Source organism: Mus caroli, unplaced genomic scaffold (genome assembly GCF_978045245.1).
Source record: "Mus caroli unplaced genomic scaffold, Mus_caroli_1 scaffold_6, whole genome shotgun sequence".
Lineage (NCBI taxonomy): Eukaryota > Metazoa > Chordata > Mammalia > Rodentia > Muridae > Mus > Mus caroli.
This window is the reverse complement of record NW_028227261.1, coordinates 28733639-28758191: the sequence shown is the minus strand read 5'-3', so window position 1 is coordinate 28758191 and position 24553 is coordinate 28733639. Positions and strand designations below refer to the sequence as shown.

Below are 24553 nucleotides of genomic sequence, written 5' to 3'. Positions count from 1 at the left end.
ACATATTGTCTGTTTTTTTAAATAACAAAATTTAAAATCTGGGGTCATACCTAAAACCTTTTTAACATATGTGTATGTACAATAAGGTACATGTACGTTTGTAACAACTGACCATGATATAAAGGGGGTTGTAGCTAGACTTCTTTGGAGACAGCACCCCGTGCTCCACAGCCTGGCTTCAAACTCACTGTGGAAGAGAAGATGATCTTGAATTTCTGGTCCCCCTGCCTCCACCTCCAGAGTGCTTCAATTACAGGAATATTCCACCAGGCCCAGGTTTATGAGGTGCTGGGAATCAAACCTGTGGCTTTGTGCATGCCAGGCAAGGACTTTGCCAACTGAGCTATGCCTCCCAGTTCATAATTAAATATTTTGAATGTCAGTATGTAGAAGCTTGTGCAGAGTTACACTGGAAAATACAACGCAACCAGGTGCTCATATTGTAACTGAAACACCATTCAGGAGGTTGTGTCGATGGTGTCACCCTTAGAGATGTATTTTCCAAAAGAGCAAGTGACTCTTAGTTCCATAAAATGTAGCCTCCCCTGGTTCGGTCACTGCATTCCAAAACCCTCAATGTGTTTTAAAATTAGAAAACAAAAACAAAAACAGTCTCACATTTATACATAACTATGGAGGTAGGTTGTACTTTAAGATCATCATAAAAAGATTTCTCGATCACTTGCATGTCCGGCAAGGCATTTGGAATTCAGTGGTGGGCGTGAACAGTCCCTCCTGAGGCAAGCTGACCCCATCCCGCCAGTTTTAGAGACACACGTTTCCAGATTGTCCTCTAGGGGGCAGTATCACCCAGCTAATCTTCACCAACCAGCAACCAAGTAGCCATCAGTTACCACCCCTGCAGCCTGGTGCAAAGATGGTAGGCTGCTCTATTTTGCAGAGGAGGAAGAAACAGACAAGAGGGCAGGCACACAGTAGGTCAGCAGCCTTCCAGACACCAACCAGGACCCTCTCCCCGGGGATAGTGGATAGTGGGTCTACAGCCTTCTCTCAACTGGTCTCTTCTTCCTCCTCTCTCTCCCATCTAGTGCCAGCTGCCCTGACCCTGGACCCAGGCACTGCCCACCAGCGCCTGATCCTGTCCGATGACTGCACCATCGTGGCCTATGGGAACCTACACCCACAACCACTGCAGGACTCACCAAAGCGCTTTGACGTAGAGGTATCAGTGCTGGGCTCTGAAGCCTTCAGTAGCGGTGTCCACTACTGGGAGGTGGTGGTGGCAGAGAAGACCCAGTGGGTGATTGGGCTGGCCCATGAGGCTGCCAGTCGCAAAGGCAGCATCCAGATTCAGCCTAGCCGCGGCTTCTACTGCATCGTTATGCATGACGGTAACCAGTACAGTGCCTGCACAGAGCCCTGGACGAGGCTCAACGTCCGTGACAAGCTTGACAAGGTGGGCGTCTTCCTGGACTATGACCAGGGCCTCCTCATCTTCTACAATGCCGATGACATGTCCTGGCTCTACACCTTCCGAGAGAAGTTCCCTGGCAAGCTCTGCTCCTACTTCAGCCCCGGCCAGAGCCATGCCAATGGCAAGAACGTCCAACCACTGCGGATCAACACCGTCCGCATCTAATCTGGGCAGAGGGAGACCAAAGCCTCCTGGGGCTGTGACCACCAGCAAGAGCCTTGCCTGACAGATGGAGGACCTGGACTGCTCAGGCCCACTGTGGCCACCCTGAGACCTCAGACCAACTGTTTGCCCCCTCCTCCTCCCCTTCTGCGAGCTGGAGATTGCACTCCATGGTTGATGCCCTGTAGCTCTGATCTTAATGGGATGTGACATGGCTTCTCCCCAGGGCAGCCCTTGCCCAACCCCTCATCCCCATTCTCCCAGGAACAAGGAAGCTCCCTGTTCCCCTCCTCCTGCCCAGCTAACCTAGCATCGTGACAGGTCAGATGTGATCAGTAGCTAGCAGCCCAAAAGGTATACAGAATCCTCTTATGCCTAAGAATTGACTCACCCTTGATCAGGAGAGCTATGGGCCATTTTACTTTGGATCCAATTCCTTAGGGGACCCTGGCAGTAGCTGGATTATTTGAGGGTCACCCTCTCTTGCTACCCGTGCTCCAAGCCGAGAACTGTGGGTTTCTTCCTCTCTCACTGATCTGCAAGTCACACAAGACAGGTAGCTCACAACATACCATTACCTTCTAGCCCATGGATTCTGGGGCAGAGTGAGGTATAAGGACCCTAGAAGCCCATATAGCACACCGTCAGGACAAAGCACCAATGGATGATCCAAATCCCCAACAGCCCCTGGGGACAGAGGTCCTACAATCCTCATCAGCCAGGTCTCTGACCTACTGCATGGATGGAGAGGGTGCTGGCAGCAGTTCTTTCCGTCAGGACCTGAAGCCCAGGAGATTGTTATCGGATACCACCCTGGACTTGACATCTGGCTCCCTTAGGATCCTGAGGCACAAACAAGAGCTGCCTTAGTTGACTTCATCAGACAAGAATTTGCAGTCAGCTCCCTGGTGACTTGCAAGATCATTGAAAGGGATGGAAGAGGACAGCCTTGGCCAGAGGTTCCAGGAACAGCTCCCACCAACTAGAGGTATTGCGTCTTGTGACCAGAATGGTGCTTCCATTTGCAGCTGCCCCACAAGCTGCTGGCTGCCACCATCCACGCCAGAAAGTTATTGTCCGAGCCTGTCCCACCACACCACACCCCCCCCCAACTCAGGTCCCAGTTCTACATCTTTCAGAGGGATTCTTTTTGTGGAAACTTGAGCCCAGAACCTAGACTTTGACTGCAAAGCAGTCTGGGAAATGTAGTTTTTCTCTTCCAGCCTCAGCCACAAAGTTACCACGGAGGTGGAACAGACCCATCCACAATTTCCTTGCCAACGAATCCAACTGTGAAGAACTCAGGAGAATCCATGAATCCACCTCAAGGCCTTGGCTTTGAAACAGAACTGCTAAAAATGTCCTGCTCCGTGACTCTGTCCCTGCCTGTCCCTGCCCAGAGGCAACAACCTAGGGAGTCAGTAGCATCAGAAATATAGACAAAATGACTCCCTTTGTTGCCCTGGGTCCTCAATTCTGTACTTGGGATTCAGTGAGCATGTCCATCTCTGGCGAGCCAGAATATGAACTTGAGGGGTTCTCACTCACAACTGCCATGCGCTAGGCCCCCCTGAGCAAGAAGAATCCTGAGCCCTGCTCTTCCTCTCAACTCCCAGACACCAGGCCATGCCTGGCAGTATTTTTATTTAAAACATGGCCCCTTTTGTGCATTCTGATCAGTTTGTATTAAATTAAAGTTACAGGGCACAGGTGTCCATTCCATTCATTCTGACGAACGCAAATCGATGTGTTCCACCCCCAGGAAGGGGACAGTCATTGGCATGGCCAGTCCAGTTCCCCAAGGCAGCCCTGCTGGATACAGATCAGGAGCACAGTGAAGTCCAGAGAGAGGATGTGACGGCTGAGAAGCCCACAGCCCACACTGGACAGTGAGATCTGAGTTCTCAGCCAACACCCTCATCAATCGGGGAAGACCTCGTCTCTGCCTAGGGGAGAACGGGTGTCTTAGTCAGGGTTTCTATTCCTGCACAAACATCATGACCAAGAAGCAAGTTGGGGAGGAAAGGGTTTATTCAGCTTACACTTCCATACTGCTGTTCATCACCAAGGAAGTCAGGACTGGAACTCAAGCAGGTCAGGAAGCAGGAGCTGATGCAGGGGCCATGGAGGGATGTTCTTTACTGGCTTGCTCAGCCTGCTCTCTTATAGAACCAAGACTACCAGCCCAGAGATGGTCCCACCCACAAGGGGCCTTTCCCTCTTGATCACTAATTAAGAAAATGCCTTACAGTTGGAGCTCATGGAGGCATTTCCTCAACTGAAGCTCCTTTCTCTGTGATAACTCCAGCTGTGTCAAGTTGACACAAAACTAGCCAGTACAACGGGGTAGCCAGGAAGGCAGAAAAGAGTCTTATCTCTTAAACTATGTAGGCTTGGGTTCTATCAGGCTTCACTCTAGGAAAAACAACTTAACCTCGTGGGGCCTCCATGACTCCCCTCAGAGAATGGGGCTAATAGCTTGCAGTTCACATGTTTTACTAGGAAGCTGTACAATGTACAGTCACAGAGGCCTTGCCTCTCCTCCACTGCCTCCTGCAGTCACGCCTGAAACAACATAGATATTCTAACCTGCGCTCCCTTGACCGGTGAGAAGTCCACCTTCCTCCTGTATGCTGTGCGGAGCGTGAGACAAGGTACACAGAGAAGGAAGTCCATCCTGCCTCTAACTGATAGGGAAGCAGCCTGGCCAATGTCCAGCAGGGCCCTGCCCATGAGCGCTCGCTTGCTCAGGCTGTGACCATGGTGAACAAGAGGTCTGCCTGGTTCTCTACAGCTCTGCAATGTAACTCAGGGTCTAATCCTGGCTTTTCATTGATTCGTGCTACCGTAAAGTGATAATTCTTCCTCTCCTTACCCGAAGACTAGATCAGACCCTCTTAGATACCAGCTGTGTATATACGGTAGAGGTAGGATGAAAAACTCCATACTAGGTCCTGGATTGTTCTTAGGCAGAGGGACATGGTGTGTGTGTGTGTGTATGTGTGTGTGCGCACATGCGCACTAGAGACCAGAAAATTGAGCACTGGAGTCAGAAGCCTGGACTACAGAGTGAGACTTGGAGGAAGGATATGGGGAAGGAATACAGGAAAGGGGATCTTGGGATTGTCAGGATGACAACGCAGTTGAGAGGGGAGGCTGCAGGGAAGGACTAATTGATTGTCTCGGGCTCATTGTGGGTCCCCATACACGGCCTGTAAGCAAAGTGCTAGTACACTTTACATTTTATCTAACCACAGAGAGGAGCCCATGAGGATAGCGTCATTATCTTAACGTTAGAACCACGAAGCAACGCTGCCCAGGGGATCCACAGCTGTTCCTCAGCAGGGCTAGAAGCAGGCCTGTTCGCACTAAAGCCACACTCCACTGGACCTCTCTGTGAGGGATGTTCTCTACTCTGAGGGCTGCTCCGTGATGGGCAGCCACCAGGACTAGGCTCCTGGGCTTCAGAGGGGCCTTGAACCACAGGTCCCTATGGTGTAAAAGTGGGCTCATGAAGCCCACTGTGTGACTTTGAGCAGGTTCCTTACCCTCTCTGGCCTCAGTTTCCCCATGTCTAGTGGGGAGAGTTCAGGGATCACCTCGATTACCAGGGTAAGTGAAATATTGGGGCCCACAGCTTGGACTATTTGGTTCCCAATAAATGAGGCTATTATCTCTTTGTCCTTCTCTCTGGGGTGGTGGCAGAGACAGAAAACAACAAAGATAAAGTCTCTTGGCAGTACCCAGCTCACCTCAGAGGCTCTGGGGACAGGCCTTTCCTCCTGCCAGGGAGGCCATCCCAAGAGGCCGACTGCTCACATGGACAGATTCCTCCCCTCCTGCCTGGGTCTCTCAGCTCTGTTCAACAGCCCCAAGCTCACCACCAGCTCAGCTAGAACCAGGACCACCACACCAAGAGGTCGGTTGCAAAGGCCTGAGTCACGGGCTTAAATCCTGGGGGCTGGGTGAAGGCCAAGGGGGAGGAGAGGGGAGCTGGCCGAGGTGCTGAATAAGATCCTAACTGTCCACTAGGTCCTAATTCTGCAAATTCTGGACCACCTGAAGGAGGAAGGGTCTTGGGAAGCAGGACAGAAGTGGGCTGCACAGAAATACCAGGGGAAAGACCAATGCCTTTCTTTTGAAATGCTCTTTTTCATATATATATATATATATATATATATATATATATATATATATATATATTTGCCCTAAATACAGAACAGTCTTCCAGTAGTTGGGAAGATAGCTCAGTGGTCAAAGCGCTTGTGGTGCAAGCATGAGAACATGGATATGAATCTGTAGAACACACACCAAAGCTAAGAGCATCAGTCCACACCTGCAGGCCCAGCACCAGGGAGAATGGGTGGAGACTGGCAGGTCTTGATAAGACTCAATCTCAAAACTAAGATAGAGAAATATACCCAGACTTGACATCTGATGCCTACACTGTACACATGGGCAAGCACACACATGCACATACATACACTGTACACACAGGCAAGCATACACATGCACATACATACACACAGTGGAGTTTTTTTTTTTTTATCCCCTTTAAAGGTTTTGACGGTTCTCATTTTTCTTATTATTGTAAAGTGTTCCTCCCTTACCCTAGGAATGAGGTAAAATGAGAAAAAACATCAACACTTCGGATCAGATGTCCAGGGGAGACCTACCCTGATGTCACAGCAAGCATACGGTCGTGGGGGCTGAAGTCAATAGCACAAAAGACCAGGTCTCGGTGCAGTCCTCCCAAAACAGTGGGCCCAGATGTGAGTCTGAATCCTGAAGGAGCCTGACTGATACCCAACCCAACCTGAAGCTCAGAGAGGGTTAGTTTATAGCTCAAGGTTCGCAGCATGGGGCAAAGGTAAGACTAGAATCTCTGTGTACTGATTCCTAGGAGGCTCACAAGGGAGGGAGAAAAGCCAGCTAAGAGGGCTCCTGCCCAGAGAAATAGAGGAGCCACAGGGTGAGCTCAAATGGTAAGGGCAGGGATGAAGGTGGGGTGCTCAGAAGAAAGGGGCCTCATGTAAGGAGGTCTAGGGTAGAGGGATGTCTTTCAGGGTCTGGGACTGCTGCACCCCCGAGATGATGAAGGGTGGGAGTGTCAGCATCAGGGAGTCTTCTGAATGGAAACTGAGCACGAATGGTCGTTCTCTCAGGACAACTGGGTATGGCTTGAGAGGCATCTGCCTCCAACCCATCTGTATTTATAATAGAGACGTCACCCAGAAGGTTGACGGCTGATGGTGGCATTCCAGGCACTGTGGCAAGCATGTGGGATAAAGACAACATCAGGGTTGCATATGATATTGTGCAGGTGGCAGCAGGCACTCTATTCATCCCGACAGGCTGGAAATACCTGGGCTCTTTTCGGCCAAGCTCATCTGACCCTCAGCCCTTACTTCTCCTAGTGGCATTTCAGTGCAAGAGAATGGTCCCCTACCACAGCCCGGCAGTTCCAAAGTGGCCTCCTCCAGAGGTGGAAGATGCTGTGCCTATGATGGCAGTTATAGCACTTGGGCTATTAAGGTCCCTGATACAATGGACAGTGTGCTTCAACCCCTCACGCCTCTGTTTGGGGAACACGCTCCCCATGTCTGTTTGGGGAACACGCTCCCCATGTCTGTTTGGGGAACACGCTCCCCATGTCTGTTTGGGGAACACGCTCCCCATGTCTAGAACACCGGTCTCTCCTTTTCCTTCCCTCGACACCTGGCTTAACTGGTCATGTCTAGAACATCCAATGGCCCCAGAGTCCGTTGCCCTGCACCTGATGCACATTTGGTCTCCACTGGTCTATGTCTTAAGATGGAGAGCAATCTTTCACTTCTGCCAGCTGCAGACAAGAGAGGGCCCCAGAAAACAGGTACTGTTTCTGGAGTCGTGTAACCACCATGTCTCCAAGTTGAGAGAAATCTTAGGACCAGAAATACAATGCCATCTGAGAGACGCTTACACAGAAGGGAGGGGGGCTGTCAGGAGGAACCTCACTGGTTACCCCAGACTGCTCCAGGAGAAGCAATGAGAACTGTCAGAGACCCAGCAAGTGGTTTGTCTGCCTTGGAAAGAAATTACAGAGTAACCTTCATTCATTAAAACAGACAGACAAACAAGCGAACAAACAAATCAGGAGCTAGAGATCAGGGGTTAAGAGCACTCACTGGCTGCTCTTCCAGAGGACCCAGGTTCAATTCCCAGCACCCACATGGCAGCTCACAACTGTCTGTAACCCCAGTTCCAGGGGATCTGACACCCTCTCCTCACAGACATACATGCAGGTAAAACATCAATGCACATAAAATAAGTAATATAAAAAGCAGAAGAACAGAATTCCCTTCGTTCTGCATTTAGAAACCACCAGCTACTAACAGTTCATGTGTGTTCTTCCAGGCACTTTTGCCTTTACATGAACAAAAATGTCATTTTTTCTACACAAGCATGATCATTCTTTATACTACTGCTCTTTCTGGATATTCCCTAGTAGATTCCTTCTGATGGAGCAGTGTCAAGACGTTTGCCCCCTTCTTTGCCAAGTAACTGGTGTTTCTTATATGCATTATGGAAAATACAGTCAAGATGTCCAAGGCAGAGCTCCTGCCTTATTAGGCACTGCTCGGACACCCAGTAGAGTATTTTGCCCATAAGGTTTAGTCTTTTTTCCAAGTGATTACGTTTTACAAAAGCCAGGGTACTGGGAAGATGGTTCAGTCCTTAAAGTGATGCTGCTCACACGTGAGTTCTGACCCTCAGTATCCATGTAAAAACCCCAGTGTGACTGAGCCAGTCATGACTCCAGAGCCAGGAGGACAGAGACAGGTGGACCCAGGGAGCTCATTGTGTAGCTGGCCTTACATTCAGTGAAATATTGATCAAGGGGGAAGAGCCAGTGAGAGAGCTCAAATGGGTAAGGGCAGTGAGATAGCTCAAATGGGTAAGGGCACTTGCTGTCAATGCTGATGGCCTGAATTTGATCACTGAAGCCAATGTGTTGGAAGAAAAGATCCAGTTCTCACAGGTTATCCTCTGACCTACACACACACACACACACACACACACACTCAATCATCAATCAACTAAAACATACTCTATTTATGTTTCACAGCCTGGCTTTTCCCCCACTTAATAAAACATTGTGAGTACACACTCACCCTATTAAATCTCCTTCTACATACAGCATGGTGTTTGACCTGGATCTATTTGTCCCGCCCATTCTGAACAGGGAGTACTTGCAGCCAGAGGCTAAAGCCTGTTGATCCGGAGTGAAACACTTCCTGCCTCTCCCTCTCAGAAATGAAATGCCCTCAAAGATCCTGATTACACGCCACATCCAGAACCTCCTGACCTGAAGTTCCAACACCCCCGATGGGCACTGGGTCTTCCTGCAATTTCTCCACTACTGCCCACCTGTGCAGTAAGTAGATGCCAGCCCTTCCCTGCCACTGCCAGGACACTAGGCTCCTCCATCTTTGCTGCCAATCCAAGACCCAACATGGGGAAAGTCTTGACTTTGAGATAGGTGGGTCTCTGGATTCAAGCTAGATAGGAGGGATGGGTCACTTGCTTTGGTAACTAAGCCAGCTTCCTCTCAGCCTGGTGGGCTAAAGGAGGGACAAGTGATTACCAGGTATGGGATGGGGGAGGCGATGATCCAAATAGCGTTGAACTAAGTGTGATTTGGGGCAGGCAACTCTTTTCTGCTCCAGGATCTCAGTTATGTAACTGGAACCATGGGCCACGCGGTCCCTGAGGCACATCCCCCATTCAAATGTGAGGCTCGATTCAAATCCATGTTTTCTTTCTTCTCCAAGTCCCAGCACAGCTTGTGATTGGTTTAATCCAGTCACGCACCAGGCCTTGAGACATTTTTAACACGATAATTATTAGCTGTCACCTCGTTTAACTTGCACAATAAGCCTACAACAGGAGGTGACATTTTTATCCCTTTGTTACAGAAGAAAACATTGAGTTCAGATCTTGCATCTCAACAGAAGAGTCCAGATTCTAAGCCAGGGCGGTCCCAGACCCACACTCCTGAGTAGCCTCTAATCGCTGTCTGCTTGGTAAAGCAGGTGGAGAGAATCCTCTCATGGCTGCAGTTGTTGGAACTGAGGCCAGAGATGGGAGATGACCTTCTCCAGAGCACACAGCAAGGCCATGGGCAGAGCTAGGGAAACCCAGGCTATGCGTTCCTCAGCCCACCCTCACCTCTTACCCAGAACTCAGTGTTCAAAAAGGGATGATGGGAAACCAAAAGCAGCCTTGGGCTACAGCCAAATGGCCAGGGCTGATGGAGACGTGGAAGTTGGGGGTGGGGGGAAGTGTCAACTGACGAAGGCTGTTTATTTAGCCCGAGATCACTTTAGAGAAGTGTTGACTTTGGCCAGGTCTCCAGATTGCCTGTGGGGTGGACAAGGGCTGTGTCAGGAAGGTTCTCTCTTCCCTCCCCTCCTCTGACAGACCACAATGGTCACCTCACACCAGAGATCACCATCTCATACCTACTCTGTGTTAGGCATGGAGGTATGCAGCCACAGATAGGGTCGGAGTTCTGTCAGGAAGTACATAGTGACCAGACCACTCACCACAGCAAATATACTGAGGGCTAGGAGAAAGGGGGCGGAGAGTCGCTGGAACTCAGACAAGAGATAACTCCCTGAAGCCAGGACCTGGAAGATGAAGAGGAGCTAGGCAAAGTGTTTCTGGAAGACAACAGCCTCTTCAGAGACAGGAAGAAGGCTCTGTTCCAAGGATTGAATATGAAGGTGATCTGGTTTTCTTTTCTATTGCTGTGATAAAAAAGCAACTGAGGGAAAGGCGTTTGCTTGGCTTACACTTCCGGGTCATGATCCATCCCCCAAAGAGTCAGGGCAGGAACTGAAGCTATGGAGGACCGCTGCCTGCTCCTTCAGTCTCCTGCTCCTTCTTAGCTAGCTTCTCATACAACCCAGGTGAGCCAGGGTCTGAAGTCACTCACAGTGGGAGGGGCTCTCCCAGACCAATCACCAACCAAGCCAATCTCTCCCATACAATCGGATCTGGGCGATTCCTCCATTGAGGTTCCCACGTCCCAGATGAACCTAGGTTATATCAAATTGACAACAAACCTAACTAGTGCAGAGAGCAAAAGGCAGGGCAGTGGAGCCTAAGAGGAGAGCAGGGGTGGCTTGTGTCATGACGGGAGCCATCCTAGAGCCAACAGGGAGCCATGATAACCTTATAAACAGAAACAGACAAACACAGACACACAAAGAGACAGAGACACACACACAAATACATAGAGAGACAGAGACAGAGAGACAGAGACAGAAAGAGACAGACTGAGAAAGACAGAGAGAGAGAGAGAGAGAGAGAGAGAGAGAGCTGCCAGGTGCCCAAACACTCACCTAAGGTCCCACAATCTCGGCCTCTGTTGCCCTGTCCCATACCTCCTCCATGACATGGGAGCATAATATCATGTGGGATATGACTGCAGAGGTCAGAGGCACATCCTGCCCCGGGAGAGCAAGCCACCTGATGCCCCACCCCTTTGTGCAGATCAGGGCAGCGTGCAGACTGTGGTGATCATCATCCCAGCCCTGAACTCCCTGTCCACGCTGCTGGTCGTCAGCTGCATCTTATGGAAGACATGCCGACGGCGGGCCCGCCTCACCTATCCCAGCCCTCCATCTCCATGAAAGGACTCAGGGAAACCACTCCAGGACCCTGATGGGCATGGCAATTTGTACAGGTAATGCCAGAACTTGGGAGGAGGAAGAGGGGGAGGAGGATACATAAAAGCCTGTCTGGAAAAGAGAAAAAGGAAAAGAGGGCTACTAACTATAACTGAAGGGGGAATTTGTCTTTGATTTGGTTACAGCACCATGGTGAAGCCCTGTCACGTCTGCACACCCTTGATACTTCAGTGTGAAACAAAGAGGAGAAATCTTCTTTGCTCTCTCAAGGCAACAAGTCATGAAGTGCTCCACTGCCTTGAGCCTTAGCCACAACTAGGGTAGAGCCTCTTAGAGTCCTCTGCCCTGCCTGCCCAGGTTCTACCGGACCTTCTTCAACAACCCCTTAGATCTAGAAGGGCTCATTCAGTCACTTTTGTTATCATGGCCCTGATGACTGTGAGCCATATGTCCCTCCCTGTAGCCTCTTGAGTGTGTGTGTGTGTGTGTGTGTGTGTGTGTGTGTGTGTGTGTGTGTGTGTGTGTGACAGAGGGGATGGAGAGCAAGGTATGAGTGTGAACCCACATTCCTTTGCACATGCATGGAGGACAACTTTGTGAAGTTGGCTCTCTGACCTGGACCAGCAGGTTGGTCTTCAGTGTCAGGTCCCTAAGAGAAAGAAAGGATCATGGGGTCAAAAAAATACAGAAGATAAGGAAGTTGGGGTCATGGGGTCTTATGCAAGCTATGCCTTATGCCAAGCAAGTTATCTTATATACAGTTTTCAGGGATAGGAGTGGGACAGAGTCAGTGGGAAGCTAATGAAGCAATGAACACGGAGGAAACACGGGAGATCTCACGTGTGTCACAGGCAAACACACAGAGGAAACACAGGAGATCTCACATGTATCACAGGGGCACACATGGAGGAAACACAGGAGATCTCACATGTGTCACAGGCGCACACTCTGCTGCCTTGGAACCAATAAACCTAGCTTAGGATGAGAAGATGGAGTTCTTAGGATGAAGTTACAGTCCCGCTAGGCCCTGGACCCCAGGCTGCTACTGTCTCTGCCAAGCATGTTCCTGGCTTTAGACAAGGATCTATGTTCTTTCTCCAAACAACAGGGCCCCAGGAAAAGCCTTGGGTTAGCATGGCTCCTAACAGTTCTCTCTTACCACCACCATCCCCTGAATTCTGTGGATTAAGCAAGCAAGCCACCTCATTGTCCCTAGTGTTTGCAATTTTTTTTAAGGCAAGATTTTTTTTTCTGTGTAGCCAAAACTGTTCCGGAACCCACTTTGTAGACAAGGCTGGCCTCGAACTCATAGAGATCCGATTGCTGCTACCTCCAGAGTATTAGGATTAAAGTCACGTGCTACCATGCTTGGATACTTTTTGTACTTTTAATGAAAAACAAACATACAGACACAGATATATACATACACACACACACACACACACACACACACACACACACACACACACAATTACGCACACACTCATACAAACCAGCACTAGGGATACAACTTTGGGCTTCGGCATGCTAGGAAAGCTCTGTCCCACTGAACTACATCCCTAGCCTTCTTTACTCTTGAGACTAAATTGTCCAGGCTGGCCCTGAACTCACACGGTAACGTTGGCAGTTTGCAATCCTTCTGCTTGAACTTCTAAGCATCTGGGACTCCAGGCCTATGCCACCAAACCAAGCTGGGGGTTGGGGGAAGTTTATTAGCTAAAATTAAAGAAGAGAAATGAAACTTAGGGGCACAGCTTTAGTCACCATAGCACAGTATACATATGAGACACATATTTTTTTAAACTTTCTAATAGCCACATTCAAAAGTATTTAAGTGAATTTATTTCAGCAATATATATATATATATATATATATATACACATACACACATATACATACGCACACACACACACACACATATATGATTTGATTCTATTTTGGTATATAATTGATACTTTAAAATTAGATTTTTTTGCAATCTCCTTTTATTTAATTTTTTAAAAAAGATTTTTTTTAATGTGAGTACACTATAGCTGTCTTCAGATACACCAGAAGAGAGCATCAGATCTCATTACAGATGGTTGCTGGGAATTGAACTCAAGACCTTTGGAAGAGCAGTCAGTGCTCTTAACCATTGAGCCATCTTTCCAGGCCCGCAATCTCCTTCTAAACTATTGCTTTGTATGTTTACACTTACACACCACTCACCATAGACTAAACAGATTTCAAGTACTCTGCAAGCCATAAGCATGTGACTGACATAATAAAGGATGTAGATTTGGGCTCTCAGGGTTGGGTGGACCTGGCATAAGTCTTGCTCTCTGAAAGCAAGGGGTATCCATTAAGGCTACGCAAACCAAGAATTCATCTGACTTCTTCAAGACCAGACTGGAGAAGAGCTGAGGTTTTGGAGACAGGGTTATAAGGCAGATGAAGAACTCCACATGAGGCCACACTGTCTCAGACTTGATGGTGGGACGATAAAGTCAGGAAGTGACTAGGAATCTGGGGCAGCAGACCTCGCTGCCATTTTGCTAGTGCAGATGCTTGAGAGAACAGGTGATGTTCGGAAAGGGAATAAATATAACCCAAAAGACAGTGAGTGTCCGAGGCTGTGTGGCATTGGTTCACCTTGCCATTCTTTTCTGGTCATCATTGGGCTTTGGTGACACTGGTCTTCACAGACGACACGTTGTGGTATTGGTTCACCTTGCCACTCTTTGTCGGTCATCGTTTGTTGTGACCTCATAGAGAGAAATGCCACAACAAGAGATAAGAAACTTGTGGCCATGGCCCACACCTGAAGGTTCTCCCTCACACACACACCCAATCCCCAATCCAGAAATAGAAGAACCTAGAACAATAGTGGTGCCCCCACCAAATATCTAGGATGGAGCAGAAGGGCGGCAGTAGGAAGTCCTTCCAGTTGTCTGGATGTGGGCAGGGTTGTATTTTGCTAGGTTATGCCTCACCTAAGACAGTTGAACAAATGAAAGAGAGGTGAGGGAGTTAAAGATTAATGCGAGAGAATGAGTATAAAGACCACTCGTGGTGATGAGGCTGGCAGAAGACCCTTTCCATGCTGTTCATAGCTATTCCAGCTTTCCTGCCTCACCAAACACTGAATAGGAAAGTACCCTCTGCCCACTTACAGTTAGGGGTGGCCATGTGCCTGACTTGGGCCAATTTGATGGTGCTAAGACCTAGATGGAACAATTTTGCCAACAAGGCACCCCCAAGTAAGTTCTCTTTTTATTCTAACAGATGGCCAGCATGATTTGAAATGCTGGCTTCTTCCATCACCTGCGTGACTCAAAGACTATCAGTGGTGCCCACAGAAGGCCCGTAGTGGTTAAGTGTTGCGGCCTGCCCGCAGTCCACAACACGAACGGTTCAACTGAGAATGGCAGTTCAGGCTGAAAAGAGAGGAATCTAGACGGGGCGGAAGAAAAGAATGGAGCCAAGACAACATACATTCTGTTCAAGGCTCAATTTTACTAATTCCAGACACTCAGTTATAAAGGAAGGGGGAGGGAACCCAATATCCTGCCAAGTAACTCAGGGTCCAGTAGCAGGACGAACACGTGTGTGCCTCCAGGCAGCAAAGGCAGGTTCCAGCAGTAGGTAGGCGGGACAGGACGAATGAGCCGGTAGCTCCACCCTTGAGCAAGCAGGTTCCAGGCTGGGGGAAGGGAGGCCACAGTTAAGTAGTATAAACAAGAAATGAATGTCCTTTTAAATCTTACAGTCTAAACCACTGGAAGGTGGGGATTGGTTGTTACTGCAGCACAGCTCAGCCTACCTGTCTTACAGAACCGGAAGAAAGGATATTAACATGGGAGAGTTAACACAAAATGTAGACTTCCTGGCAGTGCCTGGTGTTGACAGAGTCAGGTTACAAGAGCGAGAGAGGGGCTGGAAATGCAGCAAGTACCTCCTAGAGAATCAGATTCATGGCACATGGCCACTGTAAAGAGTGGCAGAGATGGAGAGAGGGCAAAGTCTCCGAAAGAGGTCTAGGAATGAGGATGACAGCATTGAAAGGCTCATCTTCGTGCATACGGAAATCCTCGAAGATGGAAACTGCTACACAGCATGGGAGTGGTACCCACAAACCAAAGTCTTATTGTTTCTACCTGAGACCGAGTGATAAATGCAGTGAGGACGAGGGGTTTTGTGTCCACTTTCCTGTCCCCAGTACCTAATCTCAGTCTTGATGCCATTGCTCCTAACATACTCTGATGGTCAGGATGGGATCATTGAGCCCCACCCCTACTCCAGGAGAGAGGATTGAAGCAGGATGTGGATTCAGGGATGCAGGATCATTGAGGACAATCTTAGAAACTGCCCGACATCTTCTCTTCAGGCCTCCTAGCTCACCGTCTAAAGTGTATAGCTGACATCTTCTCTCCCCTTTGAGAAATTCTGATGACTCACTGGTATGGCCAGAACACGCTCTTTCCTAATATGCCCCAAGCCTCCAGCCCATTCTTGCCTTCTGTTCTGCCCCTGAACTCCCAAGGACTTTGAGTTATCATGCCACTATTCCTGTCACATGCCATTCCCATGAAATGCCACTGCTTCTTAGCAAGTCTGTTCTGGGCTGTGCAGGCCGTTATATTTATCTCTAGTTAGACAGACATCCTTTGGAGATCTTGCTTTTCTCTAAAACAAACCTCAGCAAACCAAATTACCACTCTCTCTGCTTGAATATGTCACAGGATCGCAAATCTAACATGTTCAGGAATCTGTTTCTTTCCTGGGATTTAGCCAGAGTTGCATTTTGGACGCATTCATTCCCATTTCTTACAAAACCTGGCCCCTGGTCAGGTATACAAGACCCTCGCTAACTCCTTTAGTGTCATTAAAATATCCGGAGAACAGCCATTTGTGATAGGGTGATACTAAGTCAATACACACACTAATAAAAGCGTCTATGAGCATCACCAGCTGCCTACACGTGGGGGGAAAGCTGGGAGAAGGAAGGAGAGGTGCTCTAACCTGCTCCTCTAGTTACTGTCTGTTCTTAGACATGTTCCCTCATATTTACGCTTCTGTTTCCTCATTTGTAAACGTAAACGATTTAAGTAGTCACTGATGGTTAGCACATACCAGGGACTGTTCCGGTTTTTTGTTTGTTTGTTTGTTTGTTTGTTTGGTTTTTCAAGACAGGTTTCTCTGTATAGCTCCAGCTGTCCTGGAACTCACTTTGTCCCGTATGTTTTAAATATGTTAATTTAACAACATATATAGCAGGTACTATATTTCCATTTTACAGACACAGTCATTGTGGCACAGAGTAATTTACTCCGCGTGACGCGGCTAATAAATGGTAACATTAAGATTATGACACAGGCAGTGAGGGTGAGAATCTTGGTCGTAAAATTCAGTCCACGGGGTTGTGTGGGTAAAATGAATAATGCAAATTAAGGGCAAGGGCAGGCCAAGGCAGGCCTGACAGTAGGCATTCTTATTTTTAAATGCCCAGTATCATCTCTTGGAAACGGAGAATTCATTCAAAGACCCCGGTTTTCTGCACGAACTCAGCAGAGAACATCCACACTGCTTTGCGGGTCTCAATTCTGAAAGGCTCCTAGTTGGAAGCAACCGTAGCTGATGGACCAGAGGGCGGCTTGCTGCAGGGCCTGGGTCCCAGGCATTTCTGAGCGGGCGAACACGAGGTCGACCCCGCCCCATGTCGCTGCTGTCCCGGGTTGTCAGGTTCCCGTGGAAGCCCCGCCCTCGGCAAAGGCTCGAGTTTCCAGTAGTGCACGCCGAGACTGCGGAGCGCGTTTCTGGCTTTTCACCTATGAATTTGGCAGTTTGCCCAAGTCGGTAAAATCTATTCCTCCTCCCGGCAGGCAGAGGGCGCAGGAGCACGTGGCTCGAGGCCGGGGGGGGGGGTGTCTTGGATGCGGAAGTGACGTCAAGAGAACGGACCTCTGAGGGGCTTGGGTGCAGGGTTGAGAGGTTCTCTGGGTGCAGAGTGGAGAGGTTCCCCGAAGCCGAGTTAACTTCTTCGCATTTCTGATTCTACGAAGTGGAACTTAAGTGTGCTTCTCAGCTCTGACACTCTCATTTCTGTTTTTAAATGAGAAAAATCAATGTCCTAGACCAAGGGACCTCTTATAGTCTACTCGGTGCTTCTCTGAGTGGAGGGAGAACCCCAAGAAGCAGACGGTGCAGGGCCTAAGGAGTCCGGGCCAAGTGTCCCAACGCTATCCAGATTCAGGGAGGGAGGGACTTCCAAAGTCGAAGGAATGGTTTCCTAGGGTAGGGTTCCCCGTGTTAGCAAATAAAACGCAGGACACCCTGTTAAGCTTGAACTGAAGGTAAAGGACTAATAATGTCTTTGCCTAGAAATACGCCAGATATTGCACGGACGCACACATGTACACACATTTATCCGCATTCAACCTTCACTGAGTGTTGTGTATTTTACCTGGCGATCCTCCCTCTAACACCACCTAGGAAGCCATACGATACGTCCACGAGTCTGTCCACGCATCTCTCTCGTAGTAGCTAGTACTTTCTGAGCTCTGTTGTGCTCAGCTGTAATCCTGAGTCTCTCTGTAGGACTCCTAGCTCATCACAACGGTGACTGCACAATCTAAGGCTGCCTGGAAGCTAAGAGATCAAACGTCCTCTCTTTGGACTTCAAAAATACCCTCTGCTTTTAAGGTGTGTGCGTTCCTAGACACTAAGGAACTGAAATGCGAACAGGAGCCTGGGAAGAGAGTTGGACAGAGAAAGAGTAATCTATCTTTTACTGGCGTTTCAGTGGGAATCAACTGAAGGATTTTCCGCAGAATTGGGAAATCACTCAAAAATAGGACTTGTGTTTCCGAACAATTTCCAGGATGTCATAGCTGGTGATTGTTCACAGGGGGTTACAATGAGGCAAAGGGGTGAGAGAAGCCCTAAACTGTTGCCTTCTTTGTGGACCCTTCACTGCAGGACGTGAGCCAGTTTACACAGGCGGGCTTCCTGGATTGGGGTAGGGGAGAGGGATCCCAGATAAAGTATCTCTTGTGACCTCATGAGGTTCTGTGGCTGGGCCTGCTTCTCCCAGGTTGGAGAAAGAGAGACAGGGAGGACAAGTTACCACCAGGTCCTCCCCCTCTGTTCTGTTCTTTTTATAACTTTTTATTGATTCGTTGTGAGGTTCACATCATGCACCTGTGCCCCATTCATCCCCCTGTCCCCTCATGTCTGTCCTTCACTCTTGCAGCCTCTGCCCCCACCCCACCACCAAACAAAGCACTCACACAGAAACAATAAAAACAAAGCATAGAAAACATCTCACTGTGGAAGCTGTAGTGTGTCACAGTGTGTCCCACAGTCTATTCCTCTGGCCACACATTGTCACTTGCAAATGTTCACTTTGATGAATGAGTCAATGGTATGGTTCAAGATCTTTGGCTTCGGCCAGGCAGTGGTGGCGCACACCTGTAATCCCAGCACTTGGGAGGCAGAGGCACATGGATTTCTGAGTTCAAGGCCAGCCTGGTCTACAAAGTGAGTTCCAGGACAGCCAGGGCTGCACAGAGAAACCCTGTCTCGAAAAACAAACAAACAAAAAGATCTTTGGCTTCTACGACACAACCAACACTGGAACCTCACTGGGCCTCCTCCTGGATATCCTGGTGTTGCCTGTGTCGTGGAGATACTGAAGCTGTGGAACAGCAGGACCAGTTCTTTCATGAATCTCACCATTCACAGATGATACAGATCTTGGCGTAGACCAACTCGGAGCCCTGGTCTAGGCTTGGGCCGTAGCTGATGAGCTAGTCAACCCTGTGGCTCTCCCTTATCCATACCACCAGAGTGAGTTTCTCCGGCACTGCTCCAACTAGGCCACCCAACGCCGACTTTGGCAGGAGGCAGGGTCAGCTCTCCTGTTGTGCTGCACAATCAAGATGTGGGGCCAACTCTCTCAAGTGCTGTAGCCTGTGAGGGGCTGGGCCAGGTTGCCCATCTTCTCACCCTTGGGGCTGGCTCCCCTTCTGTGCTGTCCAGGTAAGGAGCAAGGCCATTCTCCTAAGTGGTATAGTTGGTGAGGGGAAAGGCTAGCTCTCCCAAGCTCATGAGTCTGTGGCCAAGTTTCCTGTCAGAGATGGTGGGAGGCTGGGGGTGGTGGGCATCATCTCTGCACCCGGGCCACCCCACTTCAGAGGAGTGATAGGGTCAGATCTTCCACATTCATGCCCTCGGGCCAATTAAACCACACCCCTGCCACCAGAGTCAACTCCACTGTGCTGCCTGGGCAAGGTACAACACAAGGCTTGCTCTTCCAAGTGCTGCCTCAGGTGAGAGATGGGAGCAGCTCTCCAGAGTGGTGCATCTAGTGAAGGGCGTGGCCAGTTCTGCACAGTCTCTGGACATCCATGTGTTCCCCAGCGACTGCCCCGACCAGGGACATCCCCATGTTCCCTAGTGGGCATCAACACTGACCCCTGCCACTGCAGCCATGAACCAGGCTGGACCTCACCAGGGCCCCAGGTGGTGGAGCTAGGCACCCACAACAGACTACTCTGCTCCACGCTTGAGTCTCCAGTTCCATCTCTCTTCACAATGCTGAAGCTGCTCCATTCTCCATGTGCCTTTCTCTCCCATCTGAACACCACGTGCTCACACACTGTGGTGGCTCCCACTGCAGCCTGGCTATGCAGCAGGTGGGTCCCTGGGTGACAGTCTCGGTCCATGCTGTGAATTGTGTTGCCAAGAGGGTTATGTATGACCCACCCATGCTGTGCACTAGAGGGCAGGTCTCTAGCTGCTGTGGTGATCTGCAAGTCTACGTCTGTTTCTTTCCCCCTGCACTGCATTGCCTGGATTCAATTTGATTTCATTTTTATGAGTCCTTGGCATAAGACAGCTTTGGCCCCCAAAAGCAAATATTAAGCTGGGATGAACAAAGGCCAGCCATCTGCTCTGCCCCGACTGATATAAGAACATCACCCACAGGTGTCTCTATGTCCATTATCGAGGAAGGGGAGAGAAGGAATCTGTTCTTTAAAAAAAAAAAAAGATTTTTTTTTTTATTTTATGTACATGAGTACACTGTAGCTGTCTTCAGACACACCAGAAGAGGGCATCGGATCCCAGTACAGATAATTGTGAGCCACCATGTGGTTGCTGAGACTTGAACTCAGGACCTCTGGAAAAGCAGTCAGTGCTCTTTTTTTTTTTTAAGATTTATTATTATACACTGTAGCTGTCTTCAGATGCCCCAGAAGAGGGCGTCAGATCTCATTACGGATGGTTGTGAGCCACCATGTGGTTGCTGGGATTTAAACTACGGGACCTTTGGAAGAGCAGTCAGTGCTCTTACCCGCTGAGCCATCTCGCCAGCCCCAGTCAGTGCTCTTAACCACTGAGCCATCTCTCCAGCCCTGTTCTTTTTTTTTTAGTACCATCTTTCCAAGGTCTTGTGTTTCAGAAGTATGTAAGACTTCATACTCTATCATTCCCTATTGTACTATGCGCTACTAGAGGACATATAGGAACTTATATCTCTGTGCCAGTTCCCACCACGGGTCACAGACACATTAAAGGGTTGAATGAATGTTGAGGAAATCACCTTTGATGTAAATGCTAGGCCTTGGGCTGGGGACTTGACAGCCATTGACTTACTCTGAGTAATCCTCCGAGGGACAGACGTTTAGTGTTCATCGTTTCCCTAGTGTGAACAGACGCCTTTGCCTTGTACTTTTGAGCACTGGCTCTGGCCTGGGTGATTAGATCACCGTGGACAAAACAGGTCCTGCTGTCAGGGAGCTCACATTCTAGAAAGCCTGAGAGATGACGCACAGACAAGCACACTGCCAAACGTGCCTACTGATGTTAGCAGCTCTGAGGAAAAGGAAAGCCAGCTACGTGAAAGGACAGACTGAGGAGCATCACTTTTCAAAGGCACTTTGAGCTTAGAAGTCTTTGCCCAAAGAGAACATGGGGATACGAGAACCTGAAGGAAGTGTGAGCTGCACACATTGTCCTAGGAGAGGATCCGTAGATACTGACTCAGCCGTGGAGTGTTAGCAGAAGAGAGGAGGCTGATGTGGCGGGGACTAAAGAGAAGGAGGATAGTATAGGAATCAGAGGTAGTTGGTTGGGGATTTGGGGGGTTATGCTTAGAGAAACCCGGTCACAGGAGTCACAGGATCTGCCTTCTGTGTGAAGGGTAGACTGTCATGCAAGAACTGGAAGAGACCAGCCTTTAGACGGAGAACTTGGGTGTCAGCTTCCGGCAGCAGCAGGTCTGTTGACCTCCTGGGAGCACATAAACAATGCAAGGAGAAGCTTCGGGGGAGAGGGGATGGGGTGGGTGTGGGGAGCTTGAGAAGGAAGATGTCCCTCAGTGAGGCCCTTGGGCAGAATTCGTCTGTGAGGGCCACTGGCAGTGGACTGCTTAGGACAGGGCTCCAAGGGGACAAAAGCCCATGTGGCCAAGGCTTGAGGTCATCTATGGCCAAATTCTTCAATACTGACCCAAAACCTCAGCATTCTTTACTTTCAATGCTTTTCTTCGTCTTCTCTTTGGAAAAGGAGACAAGAAACAGTGGGAGAGAAATGATTACTATGACTGGAGAGATGGCTCAATGGTTAAGAACATTTGCTGTTCTTACAGAGGACCGAGGCTCAGCTCTCAGTACCCACATAGCCACTGTTTCCCAGGCTCTGACTTCCTCGTTAGGCCTCTCTGGGCACTGCACGCATGTGGTGCATTTACATGCATCCAGGAGGAAGTTCATGCTTATGAAATAAGGAAAATACATCTTTTTAAAAGAAATGAATATGCATTAATATTCTCAAATAAGTCATATCAAGGTCTGTCCTCAGCAAAGGAAGTGGGACATAAACACACAGAAGATGACAGTGAAAGAGAACGAAACAAGTCCCATACCAAGCAAGAAGTCACTTCGGAAGTCACCAAAGGCCCTCCAGCGAGGTAAGACTTAGTCCTGAGCTGCAGCGCAGCCACCCATGGCTCGAAGGTACCCTCCACCTTTGGGAGCAGGGGCCAATTCCAGAAAGAAAATGACCCATGTGTCCAGCCACCCCACTCCCCTCAATCTGAAGCATGAGTGGGAACAGATCCACTCAGACAGCTGACATGGGCATCTCAAAAGTGGCTTCCCATAGAGCTGAGATCGGCATGGGAGTCAGAAACGGCCTCCCACAGTGCTGAGAGTGGCATGGGAGTCCCTGTAAGGTGTGGCTCTGGGTGGCTGGCGGAGGAACAAGGCATTAGCTCCTTATGGCTTTCCTGAGTCGAAGTCCTGAGCTTTCAGTCTGTCCCTTGTCAGTGTATGAAGAGTAGGCCCAGCCTTGAAGAGGAAGATATCCTTGATTATCATGAACACATAGCACATCGACTCCTCAGATGACCTCAAAGCCATGTACGAGCCGGAGACTAACTGGAACTCTGAGGCCAAGTGGCCAGGCTCACCCCCAAGAAATGCTCCATAAAGGCACAACAATGCAAAGATTAATATTTCCAGGGGCTGGGGAAGGAGAAAATGGAGGGAGAGGCCTCGGTGCTGAGATATCCTGAGAAGTATTCACTTTTCCATTTCACAGGGTGAGTGCGGGCCAGTGAGACAGCTCAGCAGTTAAAAAAGCTGTCTGCCAAGCTGACAACCTGAGTTCAATCCCCAGAACCCACACAATGGGAGAAACATCTCCTAAAAGCTGTCCTCTGACCTACACACACACACACACACACACACACACACACACACACACACACCACAAATGCACGTAACCATAGCACACGTGTGCCTGTACACATACACACAATAAATAATAACAGTTTTTCAAAAAAGTAAAGATAATTTTATGGCAGGTGACTTTGTCTCAGTTTCCCTTAAATCTGGAGGAAAACTCTTTAGGATGCCCACAGGAGCAAGGGGAAATCTAAACTTGAACAGCTTTTCTCAGCACACACACCCTCCCCTCCCCCACCCCACCCCCCAGGAGCATAACTTAAGACCGTGGCAGTAGGAAGTAGCCTGTGTCAGTCTGAGGAGACATCGGGACCCATGGTACTGGACACAGCAATGTGCTGGGCCAGCCTTGTTCTGACAGTCGCTGCATGAGCAAACCGAACATGGGTAACCGTTAGGGCCTTGCCAGCTTACACAGTGTACTCGAAACATCCTGGGGGCAGGGAGATGGAGCTAAAATTGTAGCTCAGTGGCAAAGCACTAGCCTGGCATGCACAAGGCCCTGGGTTCGAGCCCTGAGACAACAAAACACCCATCCCCCACTTCTCTGCTCTCTGTTTCTGAAGCTTCTCTGGGCCAGGCCTTATTTAGCCTTCATGGTTGGTCGCAGAGGCCATGGCCAGTCACGAGTTTAGGAAAGGTCACAGCTCTGATTCCCACCCCCACTCACCCCACCTCATGATGCCAGGCCCGGAGGCCTGCGAGGAAGACAGTGATGATTCAGGGAAGCAGATGACAGTGAGCAATGCTGGGGTCCAGGAGCAGAGTCCGGGCTGAGGCGAAGAACTGGTTTCTCCCTGTCGGGTGGGCCAGTCTCTCTCAGCCCCGCTAGGCTGCTTTGTGAATGATTCCACTGAAGGGCTTTTTTTTTAAAAAAAAACTAAATATTTATTTGATTCGTATTTACAGAGGTGGGAAGGAGACTAAGAGGAACCCCAAGCAACCCCCACACCTGGATGGCCAGGCCCCTCACGCTGCAGAGGCAGACACGGCTGGAAGGGACAGGATTTATGTTGCATACTTGAACTACAGCGAGTGTAAGACTGGTCCTATTTACAGGGCACAAACACTACAGGTGGAGCGTGGGGGTGGCGAAGCGAGCACCAGAGTCCTGGCCAGAGGGTACCAGCCTGCCGCCTTATCCACCTCTCCGGAGGCATCTCCTTGGCCCCGCTGGGATTCTCTGGGAAAACAGGCCCGCTCACATGATGCTTGCTGGGGTGAAGACAGGGCCCACACACAAGGTGTCTGTGATCTCCCAGCCGCAGGACAGAGGTTTGCACACACCCTCGGCGTCCTGGTCTTCTTCTGCAGGCAACAGCTGCCCTCGAAGCGCTTCCCTGAGAGCAAGAGACAAGTGGGGATGGCACCTGGCATGGGGACAGAGGCCCAGATCTTCCTGGGACCCCTGCTTCTATATAGAGTCCAGTCTCATTACACACAGGACTCTCACCTAAGCCCTAAGCACAGACAAAGGCCTGTGATCCATGTCCCCACTGTTTCTCCCCAGTGGTTCCCACCACCTAATAAAGGAAAGGTGTTCATATTTA

The 24553-nt window shown here is 49.4% G+C and overlaps 2 protein-coding genes and 2 long non-coding RNA genes across 10 annotated transcripts in view; 2 read left to right on the top strand and 2 right to left on the bottom strand.

Moving 5' to 3' along the window:
- Positions 1–3295, top strand: part of Trim62 (tripartite motif containing 62) — a 27079-nt gene extending 23784 nt beyond the window's left edge. The window contains exon 5 of the mRNA XM_021159394.3: positions 1050–3295. Within this exon, the coding sequence (XP_021015053.1) occupies positions 1050–1600 (551 nt within the window). The 3' untranslated portion in view covers positions 1601–3295. The remainder of the gene's footprint in view (positions 1–1049) is intronic.
- The window catches only part of LOC110292238 (uncharacterized), a 25902-nt gene extending 14820 nt beyond the window's left edge, over positions 1–11082 (bottom strand). The window contains exon 1 of the long non-coding RNA XR_002377693.2: positions 10987–11082. This is a non-coding gene — a long non-coding RNA (uncharacterized LOC110292238). The remainder of the gene's footprint in view (positions 1–10986) is intronic.
- On the top strand, positions 8803–24553 carry LOC110292235 (uncharacterized). 3 transcript variants are annotated; one of them, XR_015047308.1, is made up of 4 exons: positions 8803–9014; positions 11138–11330; positions 22117–22225; positions 23913–24553. It is a non-coding gene; the product is annotated as an uncharacterized LOC110292235 (long non-coding RNA). The 3 variants fall into 3 exon arrangements; XR_015047309.1 differs by lacking the exon at positions 8803–9014 and adding an exon at positions 9903–10365; XR_015047310.1 differs by lacking the exon at positions 8803–9014 and adding an exon at positions 10385–10551.
- Positions 24094–24553, bottom strand: part of Azin2 (antizyme inhibitor 2) — a 30146-nt gene continuing 29686 nt past the window's right edge. For all 5 annotated transcript variants that reach the window (XM_021159399.2, XM_085838932.1, XM_085838934.1 and 2 more), the window contains one exon: positions 24094–24343. In XM_021159399.2, the coding sequence (XP_021015058.1) occupies positions 24205–24343 (139 nt within the window). In that variant the 3' untranslated portion in view covers positions 24094–24204. The remainder of the gene's footprint in view (positions 24344–24553) is intronic.